General features: G+C 44.5%; 1 protein-coding gene across 3 annotated transcripts in view; it reads left to right on the forward strand.

Annotated features, from left to right (window-relative positions):
* Positions 1-14,497, forward strand: part of LOC125631351 (uncharacterized) — a 156,759-nt gene that overhangs the window by 54,245 nt on the left and 88,017 nt on the right. Inside the window, exons 2-3 of one of the 3 annotated variants that reach the window (XM_048837899.2) lie at positions 2,073-2,270; positions 2,857-3,531. The exons of the other annotated variants lie outside the window; for them this stretch is intronic. Of the exons in view, the coding sequence (XP_048693856.2) occupies positions 2,084-2,270; positions 2,857-3,368 (699 nt within the window). The 5' untranslated portion in view covers positions 2,073-2,083 and the 3' untranslated portion in view covers positions 3,369-3,531. Of the gene's footprint in view, positions 1-2,072; positions 2,271-2,856; positions 3,532-14,497 lie in introns of those variants that run through there. 3 annotated transcript variants of the gene reach the window in all.

Consider the following 14,497-nt stretch of genomic DNA (forward strand, 5'->3'; position numbering starts at 1 on the left):
CACCTGCACATCCACCAATGTGATATATGCCATCATGTGCCAGCAATGCCCCTCTGCCATGTACATTGGGCAAACTGGACAGTCTCTACGTAAAAGAATAAATGGACACAAATCAGATGTCAAGAATTATAACATTCATTAACCGGTCGGAGAACACTTCAGTCTGCCTGGTCACGTGATTACAGACATGAAAGTTGCTATATTACAACAAAAAAACTTCAAATCCAGACTCCAGCGAGAAACTGTTGAATTGGAATTTGTTTGCAAATTGGATACAATTAACTTAGGCTTGAATAGAGACTGGGAGTGGCTAAGTCATTATGCAAGGTAACCTATTTCCCCTTGTTTTTTCCTACCCTGTCCCCCAGACGTTCTTGTTAAACCCTGGATTTGTGCTGGAAATGGCCCACCTTGATTATCATACACATTGTAAGGAGAGTGGTCACTTTAGATAAGCTATTACCAGAAGGAGAGTGGGGTGGGAGGAGGTATTTTTTCATGCTTTGTGTGTATATAAAAAGATCTTCTACACTTTCCACAGTATGCATCCAATGAAGTGAGCTGTAGCTCACGAAAGCTTATGCTCAAATAAATTGGTTAGTCTCTAAGGTGCCACAAGTACTCCTTTTCTTTTTGTGAATACAGACTAACATGGCTATTACTCTGAAACCTTCTCCTATAGGTTACTAGGCCTTTTACCTCAAGTTTATTCACATATATATCAATTAGTTACCCTGGTATGCTTGTGATTAGACATCTGCTGAAGTTCCTAACTTAATATATCTAAAGCTGATATCATCTGGCATCTTGTGGTTCACGTGTCAGCATTTTAGTCATGCTTGTTTATTACAGTATTCTATGTTTGATATCTTTTTATATCTAGGGTTACTCCTGGTTAGCTGCTTATGCTAAGGCTTTTGGAGCCTTAGGCCTTGATTAGTTTTGCTAAGCTATTGTCTTACATGCCTTGAGGCTTGTAGGCTAATTGTGTTACTGCCTTAACTTATACCCATACCTTTGCCTAGCAAATACCTATATCTGTAGGCTACAATGTGATTATCAGTTGGTTCAATATGCAGTTATTACTGTAGTACAGTGAGCTCAGCACCACAGACGCAGAAGAAGGCATGGTCTGCAAATGAAGGCTCTTGCAACATAAATCAGAAAAATAAAAAATATTTAGTGAAAAACTTGAATTTATTTTCACATCTGCCCCTTCTTACCCTCTGCCCCTTTAATCTTTACCTATTTATAAAATCTCAGTCAACTCTTAGGATATATTCTGCTCCTTACTCTGCTTTCCTAGCCCTGGGCTACACTAGGAGTTGAGGTCGAATTTAGCAGCGTTAAATCGATTTAACCTTGCACCCGTCCACACGACAAAGCCCTTTTTTTTTTTACTTAAAGGGCTCTTAAAATCCATTTCCTTACTCCACCCCCGGCAAGGGGATTAGCACTGAAATTGGCCTTGCTGGGTCGAATTTGGGGTACTGTGGACAAAATTAGATGGTATTGGCCTCAGTGAGCTATCCCAGAGTGCTCCATTGTGACCGCAAGGGACAGCACTCTCGACACAGATGCACTGGCCAGGTAGACAGGAAAAGGCCCGCGAACTTTTGAATTTCAATTTCCTGTTTGGCCAGCGTGGCAAGCTGCAGGTGACCATGCAGAGCTCATCAGCAGAGGTGACCATGCAGAGCTCATCAGCAGAGGTGACCATAATGGAGTCCCAGAATCGCAAAAGAGCTCCAGCATGGACCGAACGGGAGGTACAGGATCTGATCGCTATATGGGGAGAGGAATCCATGCTGTCAGAACTCCGTTCCAGTTTTCAAAATGCCAAAACATTTGCCAAAATCTCCCAGGGCATGAAGGACAGAGGCCTTAACAGGGACCCGAAGTAGTGCCGCAAGAAACTTAAGGAGCAGAGGCAAGCCTACCAGAAAACCAGAGAGGCGAACGGCCGCTCCGGGTCAGAGCCCAAATCATGCCGCTTCTCTGATGAGCTGCATGCCATTTTAGGGGGTTCCCCTAAACTACTCCAGCCATGTTGTTTGACTCCTTCAATGCAGATGGAGGCAACATGGAACCAGGTTTTGGGGATGAGGAAGATGATGATGATGAGGTTGTAGATAGCTCACAGCAAGGAAGCGGAGAAACTGGTTTTCCCGACAGCCAAGAACTGTTTCCCACGCTGGACCTGGAGCCAGTACCCCCCGAACCCACCCAAGGCTGCCTCCTGGACCCGCCAGGCGGAGAAGGTACCTCTGGTGAGTGTACCTTTTAAAATACTATACATGGTTTAAAAGCAAGCATGTTTAATGGTTCATTTGCCCAGGCATTCGCGGCTCTCCTGGATGTATTCCCAAACCCTTTGCAAAAGGTTTCTGGGGAGGGCAGCCTTATTCCATCCACCATGGAAGGACACTTTACCACTCCAGGCCAGTAGCATGTACTCGGGAATCATTGTAGAACAAAGCATTGCAGTGTATGTTTGCTGGCATTCAAACAACATCCGTTCTTTATCTCTCTGTATTATCCTCAGGAGAGTGATATCATTCATGGTCACCTGGTTGAAATAGGGTGCTTTTCTTAAGGGGACATTCAGAGGTGCCCGTTCCTGCTCGACTGTTTGCCTGTGGCTGAACAGATATGTTCCCTGCTGTTAGGCATGGGGAGGGGGAAAGAGGAAGGGGCTAGCCACTCGCTGGGGGGAGGCAAAATGCGACCTTGGAACGAAAGCACAAGTGCTATGTATGTAATGTTAACAGCAAGGTTTACCGTGAAAGAGTGTACCCATTGTTCTAGAAAATGTGTCTTTTTAAATACCACTGTACCTTTTTTTTTCTCCACCAGCTGCATGTGTTTCAAGGATCACAGGATCTTCTCCTTCCCAGAGGTTAGCGAAGATCAGAAGGCGAAAAAAACACACTCGCGATGAAATGTTCTCTGAGCTCACGCTGTCCTCCCACACTGACAGAGCACAGGCGAATGCATGGAGGCAGACAATGTCAGAGTGCAGGAAAGCACAAAATGACCGGGAGGAGAGGTGGCGGGCTGAAGAGAGGGCTGAACCTGAAAGATGGCGGCAGCATGATGAGAGGAGGCAGGACTCAATGCCGAGCCTGCTGGAGGAGCAAACCAATATGCTCCAGCATATGGTTGAGCTGCAGGAAAGGCAGCAGGAGCACAGACTGCCGCTACAGCCCCTATGTAACCAACCAACCACCCTCCTCCCCAGGTTCCATAGCTTCCTCACCCAGACGCCCAAGAACAAGGTGGGGGGGCCTCCAGCCACTCCACCCGAGAGGATTGCCCAAGCAATAGAAGGCTGGGATTCAATAAGTTTTAAAGTTTTAAACTTTTAAAGTGCTGTGTGGTCTTGTCCTTCCCTCCTCCACCACCCCTCCTGGTGCTTCTCTCCTCCACCACCCCTCCTGGTGCTTCTCTCCTCCACCACCCCTCCTGGGCTACCTTGGTAGTTATCCCCCTATTTGTGTGATGAATTAATAAAGAATGCATGAATGTCAAGCAACCATGACTTTATTGCCTCTGCAAGTGGTGATCGAAGGGAGGAGGGGAGGATGGTTAGCTTACAGGGAAGTAGAGTGAACCAAGGGGCGGGGGGGTTTCGTCAAGGAGAAACAAACAGATCTTTCACACCGTAGCCTAGCCAGTCATGAAACTGGTTTTCAAAGCTTCTCTGATGCGCACCGCGCCCTCCTGTGCTCTTCTAACCACCCTGGTGTCTGGCTGTGCGTAACCAGCAGCCAGACGATTTGCCTCAACCTCCCACCCCGCCATAAACGTCTCCCCCTTACTCTCACAGATATTGTGGAGCACACAGCAAGCAGTAATAACAATGCGAATATTGGTTTCGCTGAGGTCTAACCGAGTCAGTAAACTGCACCAGCGTGCTTTTAAATGTCCAAATGCACATTCTACCACCATTCTGCACTTGCTCAGCCTGTAGTTGAACAGCTCCTGACTACTGTCCAGGCTGCCTGTGTACGGCTTCATGAGCCATGGCATTAAGGGGTAGGCTGGGTCCCAAGGATAACTATAGGCATTTCAACATCCCCAACGGTTATTTTCTGGTCTGGGAATAAAGTCCCTTCCTGCAGCTTTTGAAACAGACCAGAGTTCCTGAAGATGCGAGCGTCATGTACCTTTCCTGGCCATCCCACGTTGATGTTGGTGAAACGTCCCTTGTGATCCACAAGTGCTTGCAGCACTATTGAAAAGTACCCCTTGCGGTTTATGTACTTGCCGGCTTCGTGCTCCAATGCCAAGATAAGGAGTACTTGTGGCACCTTAGAGACTAACCAATTTATTTGAGCATGAGCTCAAATGAGTGCCAAGATAGGGATATGGGTTCCGTCTATGGCCCCACCACAGTTAGGGAATCCCATTGCAGCAAAGCCATCCACTATGACCTGCACATTTCCCAGGGTCACTACCCTTGATATCAGCAGATCTTTGATTGCGTTGGCTACTTGAATCACAGCAGCCCCCACAGTAGATTTGCCCATTCCAAATTGATTCCCGACTGACCGGTAGCTGTCTGGCATTGCAAGCTTCCACAGGGTTATTGCCACTCGCTTCTCAACTGTGAGGGTTGCTCTCATCTTGGTATTATTGCGCTTCAGGGCAGGGGAAAGCAAGTCACAAAGTTCCATGAAAGTGCCCTTACACATGCGAAAGTTTCGCAGCCACTGGGAATCGTCCCAGACCTGCAACACTATGCGGTCCCACCAGTCTGTGCTTGTTTCCCGGGTCCAGAATCAGTGTTCCACCGCATGAACCTGCCCCATTAGCACCATGATGCCCACATTGCCGGGGCCCGTGCTTTGAGAGAAGTCTGTGTCCATGTCCTCATCACTCTTGTCACCGCGCTGAAGTCGCCTACTCGCCCGGTTTCGCTTTGCCAGGTTCTGGTGCTGCATATACTGCTGGATAATGCGTGTGGTGTTTAATGTGCTCCTAATTGCCAAAGTGATCTGAGTGGGCTCCATGCTTGCCGTGGTATGGTGTCTGCACAGAAAAAAAGCACGGAATGATTGTCTGCCGTTTCCCTGACGGAGGGGGGGGTGACTGACGACATGGCTTACAGGGTTGGCTTACAGGGAAATAAAATCAACAAGGGGGTGGCTTTGCGAGAAACTGAATGGCCCCCTCAAGGATAGAACTCAAAACCTCAAGGATAGAACTCAAAACTGGGTTTAGCAGGCCGTTGATTTCACAGAGAGAGGGAGGAGAAAATGAATACAAAACAAATCTGGTCTATTTCTTGTTTTGAGCCACTTCATCTATCTTTAGATGGGGGGGATAAACATGGGGAAATAGTTTTACTTTGTGTAATGACTCATCCACTCCCAGTCTCTATTCAAGCCTAAGTTAATTGTATCCAGTTTGCAAATTAATTCCAATTCAAGAGTCTCTCATTGGAGTCTGTTTTTGAAATTTTTTTGTTGAAGTATTGCCACTTTTAGGTCTGTAATCGAGTGACCAGAGATTGAAGTGTTCTCCAACTGGTTTTTGAATGTTATAATTCTTGACTTCTGATTTGTGTCCATTTATTCTGTTACGTAGAGACTGTCCAGTTTGACCAATGTACATGGCAGAGGGGCATTGCTGGCACATGATGGCATATATCACATTGGTAGATGTGCTGGTGAATGAGCCTCTGATGGTGTGGCTGATGTGATTAGGCCCTATGATGGTGTCCCCTGAATAGATATGTGGACACAGTTGGCAACGGGCTTTGAATAGAGACTGGGAGTGGATGGGTATTACACAAAGTAAAACTATTTCCCTATGTTTATCCCCACCCCTCACCCCTTACTGTTCCTCAGACGTTCTTGTCAACTGCTGGAAATGGCCCATCTTGATTATCACTACAAAAGGTTCCCCCCCCCCGCTCTCCTGCTGGTAATAGCTCACCTTAAGTGATCACTCTGGTTACAGTGGGTATGTAACACTCATTGTTTCATGTTCTCTATGTATATAAATCTCCCCACTGTATTTTCCACTAAATGCATCCGATGAAGTGAGCTGTAGCTCATGAAAGCTTATGCTCAAATAAATTTGTTAGTCTCTAAGGTGCCACAAGTACTCCTTTTCTTTTTGCGAATACAGACTAACACAGCTGCTACTCTGAAAATAGTCTGATGAAAGTTTGTCAGTCTTTGCTTTCAGTTGTTCCAATAAAAGGTGTCACTCACGCATTTCTGCTATATTTTATCTTAAAAGATAAGGAATACACTGTTCAATACCTATCCTCATTTTGTAACTATTTCCATGTTGCATTTCTCAGTAGCTCATTGCTGCTTATGCCCTAAAATTACACTCTGAATCACGCCACGTGTGTACAGTATTTCTAAAATATGACCTAAAATGAAGTGTTGTGCAAGAGATTTCTTAAAATTGCTGAAGTGCACAATAATTTCCCTTTCTAAACAATCATCAGTGTCAACTTTAGAGACATAGAAGCCAAAATGAGGCTCTGCAGCAGTAAGCCCGGAAAGAGCTATTAAAACATCTAGTGACTATTTTACAGTTTTTAGGGGGAAGTAAAAAAACTGAGAAATTCTGTGACCATAGAGCCCGTCAGTGCCTACTGGCAAAGGGTTCAATGTAATGTAACAGCACTTCCTATCAAGCCTGACAAACTCACTGTACCTAACGCTTTGGTATGATGATACCTAGCTATAAAGAATGTCATATAAGATATCAGATGAAAGCTGGTGACACACTGCTCATTAATGTCACTGTGAAATGTATATATTAATACTATGTAAGGAATTAAGGATACTTTATACTTTAAAGTCTGTAACCAAACAAAGGGAGAAACAGGTTTTCTTCCAGACAAGAGGGAGGATAGTTATCTCCCTATCTCTGATGTAAATTGAGCACAGTGATGCCAGAGATAATGGACAGTTCATTTGCATAGGAGGTAAACACGAGGACCAAATGAACATGAGGATGTGAATCAGCATGGGAAGACACTGGGGGCTGAACCTCAAGGGTTCATACTGATACTGGTGTCAAACACAATAAACTTTGGGGAATATAAGGAGAAGCAAAAAGACATTTTGGTTATCTATCACTGAGGAAACAAAGAAAGCTCTTTGCATTCCATGAACCATGAATCCCTAACAGTGTGGAGTGGGTGATGCTGAAAGGTTGCTTTAGGTAATAAACTTATCTTAGTCAAGGATTGTGGCCTGTGGAGTTAAGTTTTAATCACTAGGAAGCATGATTATACTTTTGTTTTATTTGTAACCATTTTTTGTTTCCATTATCTCTGCTTAGTGTCACTTAAATTTCTAAAAAAGAAAAGGAGTACTTGTGGCACCTTAGAGACTAACCAATTTATTTGAGCATGAGCTTTCGTGAGCTACAGCTCACTTCATCGGATGCATACTGTGGAAACTGCAGCAGACTTTATATATACACAGAGAATATGAAACAATACCTCCTCCCACCCCACTGTCCTGCTGGTAATAGCTTATCTAAAGTGATCATCAGGTGGGCCATTTCCAGCACAAATCCAGGTTTTCTCACCCTCCACCCCCCCACACAAATTCACTCTCCTGCTGGTGCTAGCCCATCCAAAGTGACAACTCTTTACATAATCAAGTCGGGCTATTTCCTGCACAAATCCAGGTTTTCTCACATCCCCCCCACCCCCATACACACACAAACTCACTCTCCTGCTGGTAATAGCTCATCCAAACTGACCACTCTCCAAGTTTAAATCCAAGTTAAACCAGAACATCTGGGGGGGGGGTAGGAAAAAACAAGAGGAAACAGGCTACCTTGCATAATGACTTAGCCACTCCCAGTCTCTATTTAAGCCTAAATTAATAGTATCCAATTTGCAAATGAATTCCAATTCAGCAGTTTCTCACTGGAGTCTGGATTTGAAGTTTTTTTGTTTTAAGATAGCGACCTTCATGTCTGTGATTGCGTGACCAGAGAGATTGAAGTGTTCTCCGACTGGTTTATGAATGTTATAATTCTTGACATCTGATTTGTGTCCATTTATTCTTTTACGTAGAGACTGTCCAGTTTGACCAATGTACATGGCAGAGGGGCATTGCTGGCACATGATGGCATATATCACATTGGTGGATGTGCAGGTGAACGGCCTCTGATAGTGTGGCTGATGTTATTAGGCCCTGTGATGGTGTCCCCTGAATAGATATGTGGGCACAATTGGCAACGGGCTTTGCTGCAAGGATAAGTTCCTGGGTTAGTGGTTCTGTTGTGTGGTATGTGGTTGTTGGTGAGTATTTGCTTCAGGTTGCGGGGCTGTCTGTAGGCAAGGACTGGCTTGTCTCCCAAGACTTGTGAGAGTGTTGGGTCATCCTTTAGGATAGGTTGTAGATCCTTAATAATGCGTTGGAGGGGTTTTAGTTGGGGGCTGAAAGTGACCGCTAGTGGCGTTCTGTTGTTTTCTTTGTTAGGCCTGTCCTGTAGTAGGTAACTTCTGGGAACTCTTCTGGCTCTATCAATCTGTTTCTTTACTTCTGCAGGTGGGTATTGTAGTTGTAAGAAAGCTTGACAGAGATCTTGTAGGTGTTTGTCTCTGTCTGAAGGGTTGGAGCAAATGTGGTTGTATCGCAGAGCTTGGCTGGAGACGATGGATCGTGTGGTGTGGTCAGGGTGAAAGCTGGAGGCATGTAGGTAGGAATAGCGGTCAGTAGGTTTCCGGTATAGGGTGGTGTTTATGTGACCATTGTTTAATAGCACTGTAGTGTCCAGGAAGTGGATCTCTTGTGTGGACTGGACCAGGCTGAGGTTGGTGGTGGGATGGAAATTGTTGAAATCATGGTGGAATTCCTCAAGGGCTTCTTTTCCATGGGTCCAGATGATGAAGATGTCATCAATATAGCGCAAGTAGAGTAGGGGCTTTAGGGGACGAGAGCTGAGGAAGCGTTGTTCTAAATCAGCCATAAAAATGTTGGCATACTGTGGGGCCATGCGGGTACCCATAGCAGTGCCGCTGATCTGAAGGTATACATTGTCCCCAAATGTGAAATAGTTATGGGTAAGGACAAAGTCACAAAGTTCAGCCACCAGGTTAGCCGTGACATTATCGGGGATAGTGTTCTTGACGGCTTGTAGTCCATCTTTGTGTGGAATGTTGGTGTAGAGGGCTTCTACATCCATAGTAGCCAGGATGGTGTTATCAGGAAGATCACCGATGGATTGAAGTTTCCTCAGGAAGTCAGTGGTGTCTCGAAGGTAGCTGGGAGTGCTGGTAGCGTAGGGCCTGAGGAGGGAGTCGACATAGCCAGACAATCCTGCTGTCAGGGTGCCAATGCCTGAGATGATGGGGCGCCCAGGATTTCCAGGTTTATGGATCTTGGGTAGTAGATAGAATATCCCAGGTCGGGGTTCCAGGGGTGTGTCTGTGCGGATTTGATCTTGTGCTTTTTCAGGAAGTTTCTTGAGCAAATGCTGTAGTTGCTTTTGGTAACTCTCAGTGGGATCAGAGGGTAATGGCTTGTAGAAACTCGTGTTGGAGAGCTGCCGAGCAGCCTCTTGTTCATATTCCGACCTATTCATGATGACAACAGCACCTCCTTTGTCAGCCTTTTTGATTATGATGTCAGAGTTGTTTCTGAGGCTGTGGATGGCATTGCGTTCCGCATGGCTGAGGTTATGGGGCAAGTGATGCTGCTTTTCCACAATTTCAGCCCGTGCACGTCGGCAGAAGCACTCTCTGTAGAAGTCCACTCTGCTGTTTCGACCTTCAGGAGGAGTCCATCTAGAATCCCTCTTTCTGTAGTGTTGGTAGGGAGACCTCTGTGGATTAGTATGTTGTTCAGAGGTATTTTGGAAATATTCCTTGAGTCGGAGACGTCGAAAATAGGATTCTAGGTCACCACAGAACTGTATCATGTTCGTGGGGGTGGAGGGGCAGAAGGAGAGGCCCCGAGATAGAACAGCTGCTTCTGCTGGGCTGAGAGTATAGTTGGATAGGTTAACAATATTGCTAGGTGGGTTGAGGGAACCATTGCTGTGGCCCCTTGTAGCATGTAGTAGTTTAGAAAGTTTAGTGTCCTTTTTCTTTTGTAGAGAAGCAAAGTGTGCGTTGTAAATGGCTTGTCTAGTTTTAGTAAAATCCAGCCACGAGGAAGTTTGTGTGGAAGGTTGGTTTTTTATGAGAGTATCCATTTTTGAGAGCTCATTCTTAATCTTTCCCTGTTTGCTGTAGAGGATGTTGATCAGGTGATTCCGCAGTTTCTTTGAGAGCGTGTGGCACAAGCTGTCATCATAGTCTGTGTGGTATGTAGATTGTAATGGATTTTTTACCTTCAGTCCTTTTGGTACGATGTCCATCTGTTTGCATTTGGAAAGGAAGATGATGTCTGTCTGTATCTGTACAAGTTTTTTCATGCAGTTGATAGATTTCCACTCCATACAGCTAAATGCAGTGCCTTGCATAATGACAGGTTTCAGAGTAACAGCCGTGTTAGTCTGTATTCGCAAAAAGAAAAGGAGTACTTGTGGCACCTTAGCGACTAACCAATTTATTTGAGCATGAGCTTTCGTGAGCTACAGCTCACTTCATCGGATGCATACCGTGGAAACTGCAGCAGACTTTATATATACACAGAGAATATGAAACAATACCTCCTCCCACCCCACATGCTCAAATAAATTGGTTAGTCTCTAAGGTGCCACAAGTACTCCTTTTCTTTTTGCGAATACAGACTAACACGGCTGTTACTCTGAAACTTAAATCTCTGTTCTTTTTTAATACATTTATTCTTGTTTTATTATAAATTCATCTCAGTGAGGTGTGCATCCCCAAATGAGCCACCAGACTGGGGTGTTTAGAGACAGTGTCTCTTCAGAGACACTGGTCTTGGTAATTTCTGTGAAAGTCCAGTGATGGAATGGATGCTGCAGGGAGATGCTTCTGGAGAGTTAAGGAACTGAAGTATGCCAAGGGTTATCCTGCAAGGCAAATTTAGGACTGGCAGAATAGAGTTGTTTGGCTGGCTAACAGACTGGGGAGGCAGGGAGCTGTCACACAGTTTAGCACCAACAAATCCCTCTTTTGCTAAGTCTGAGGTGTAACAGGGTGACTTACAGTTCTGGATGCTCCAAGCCAGTATTGCATAGATGGAGGTAAAAAAAAATATTGAGAAATTCCCCATGATAAAGGGGAATGTAACCATTTCACTGAGGAGATGTGAAATGGTCACACATAGCCTCAACCCAGCTCACACTCACCCATGGGTTTGAGGATCTTCCACTCATGAATCTCAGCCCCCAGGCTTGAAAAAGTTCACCCTCTTCTTAGCTTCATTGTCTTCAGGGAGGCCTAGACACTTTCCCACCTTCTGCTCTTTACTGTGTGGGGATAGGTGGTCCCTTATTCACCTCTTGGATATTCGAGGAGGCATTGGCTCACACCACAGAGGCTGTGAGGGTGGGAAGGCACCCTATATCTGGTCCACTGTTCCTCCATCCCCCCAATTCTTAATGGATCTTCTGGGGGAGGGGAAAAATGCACTGTATCCCAGTAATGCAGGGGGAATGCTACCAGCTGGCTTTGCTAACCTGAGCCTGAGGGGAACCCCCATAATCCCAGTGCAGGAGCTAGGTAGTTACCTTGCAATCCCATGCTAGAGATTGAGGGATCTTGCCTAGCATGATCTTTGTAAGATACCTCTAGTGTTTCCGTAGCTACTGCACTAAAGCTAATGGTGCCATCTGTAAGTGATAGTTAGGAGAACCAGCAGTGGGAGCAGGAGCATGTTCCTACTCTCCTGCTGCATTACTTTGTGTGAGGGGGAACATCTTTCTCCCCCTCCCCTTTGATTGGGGAATGTAGCAACCCCATATTGAGCAATCCTCTGAACTCGGTGCTGGGAAGAGCAGTCCATGGGAGGGCCCAGAAGGAAGGAACAAGAAAGTCAGGCCCCTAGCTTCCTTTTCCCTGGAAAACAACTAAGGTAAGAAGGGGATCCCAGAGCTTGCTGGGAGTTGGATGGGGTTGGCAGTGAGTGATTTCCCTTGAGAGACAGAGATTGTTGAACTTGAACCTCAAAGCTGAACCTGGATGTGTTGATTTGCTTCCGTCCCAAGAACCCTCCAAAAACCAGCCGCTGTAGCATTCACACAAGTTCTCAAAGGAATAACATTTCCAATTGTAGAATTCTTTTAACCATTACTTTTAGCTGAATACCTTTTCGTCTATAAGTGAACCTTGTTCTCTCAGGTGGAACAAATGCAATATCAGCAGGTATACTACATCTACTAGAGGAGATTGATCCCCAAACAGTGTCTAAGAGCACACACTCCCACACTTCTGACTTAGTTACACAATCCCCCGCAGTGTACACCTTGAAATTGATTCTGCATATACACAACTTCAGATTACACGGACACATTCATGTTTCTACATATCTATGCTATTTACTAATTATTAGGGCTGTCAAGAGATTAAAAATTAATTGTGTGATTAATCACACTGATAAACAATAATAGAATATCATTTATTTAAATATTTTTGGAAATTCTCTACATTTTCAAATATATTGATTTCAATTACAACACAGAATACAAAGTGTACAGTGCTCACTTTATATTTATTTTTGATTACAGGTATTTGCAAATTGTTTTTCAATTCATCTAATACAAGTACTCTAGTATAATCTCATTATAATGAAAGTTGGATTTACAAATGTAGATTTATGTACAAAAATACTGCATTCAAAAATAAAACAATGTAAAATTTTAGAGCCTGAAAGTCTACTCAGTCCTACTTCTTGTTCAGCTACCCGCTTCTTGTTTACAATGTCACCTGAAAGTAAGAACAGGCATTCTCATGGCACTGTTGTAGCCGGCATCGCAAGATATTCACGTGCCAGATGCGCAAAAGATTTATATGTCCCTTCATGCTTCAACCACCATTCCAGGGGACATGCATCCATGCTGATGACGGGTTCTGCTCGATAACAATCCAAAGCAGTATGGACCAACACATGTTCATTTTCATTATCTGAGTCAGATGTCACCAGCAGAAGGTTGATTTTCTTTTTTGGTGGTTCATGTTCTGTAGTTTCCACTTCAGAGTGTTGGTCTTTTAAGACTTCTGAAAGCATGCTCCACACCTCATCCCTCTCAGATTTTGGAAGGCACTTCAGATTCTTAAACTTTGGGCCGAGTGCTGTAGCTATCTTTAGATTTCTCACATTGGTACATTCTTTGCATTTTGTCAAATCTGTCAAACCCCTGATTGAGAATCACATCGCTGCTACCATTTGGAATTACAAACTGTGACTCACATATATTTTACCTGCTTTAACATCTCAATAATGCTCATTTCCTTTTCTTAGCTAATAAACCTTTACTTAGTTTACTATAGAATGGGCTATCAGCATTGTCTTTGGTGTAAGATCTAGAAAACCATCTGGGGTAAGTCACTGGTCTCTTGGGACTGGGAGCAACCTGCTGTGGTGTGATTTTTGGTTTAAGTGACCTTTTATCGCAAAGTTCTGTTTGTCTGGGTTGCAAGATTGACAGGACAGTCTAAGGGGACTGTCTGTGGCAAGACCTGGTATAGTGATCCGGGAGCTCATCTTTTTTTACTGACTTGGTAAAATCTAATTATAGAACATACCACCAGCGTGGGATGTCTGCCCTTTTTGGGACAGTCTGCCCTAAGGTAGGCACTCACAGTTGTGAGCCATTCCAGATAGCATGAGAAGTGCCTAGAAGGCCCAGTCAAGGATTGTGCTAGGCACTGTACAGACAAGTAACAAAGAAGTCAGTCCCTGTCTCAGAGAGGTTACATAGATGCCAGATAAGTTGTAACAGAGGAACAAAACAGACAAATGGTGCTTGGGTGGATTTAGAGGATGTTTTAACAATAAAATTAATAGCTATCTCAGCTTGTGCTGGGGTATGTTTGGTACACACTTAGACATCCCCCCCTTTCAAAATTGGATCCTTTATAGACATCAGATCAGCTTGGACCAACATGTCACCATAGGTCAATATACCTTTGAGAAGATGATTACATGTTCCAAAATCAAAATTCAGTGATTTTTATCTTAATAGATCCACAAACATCCTGAAATAAAAGCTTCAAATGAGCTCTCCTCTGAACCAGGTTGGACAGTCTTCTACAGTCTATTGTTAGAAATCCGCCAGTGCCTGCTGCCTTCTACATCCCACACAATTACTAAATAATGATCCTCCCTCCCGCCTGGGAAAGAAAAAATTGAATAGTACAGCATATTTGTACTCAGTTTATTACTTTTGGAAGAGCTCACACAGAGACTGATGGCAGCACACAAGCATGCGTTTTAACAAGGATTGCAGACTGGTAACCCCTTCTGTAGTTGGGGCAGCCCACAAAGGTTCTTGTGGTATCAACCACCAGTGCCCTAGTCAAAACTGGATCCCTGCTACTTCTGTATTGGGCCCCTGTGTGGTGCTTCCCTTTTGAACTCTGGCACAGACAAAT

The sequence above is a fragment of the Caretta caretta genome, chromosome 2, assembly GCF_965140235.1.
Source record: "Caretta caretta isolate rCarCar2 chromosome 2, rCarCar1.hap1, whole genome shotgun sequence".
Lineage (NCBI taxonomy): Eukaryota > Metazoa > Chordata > Testudines > Cheloniidae > Caretta > Caretta caretta.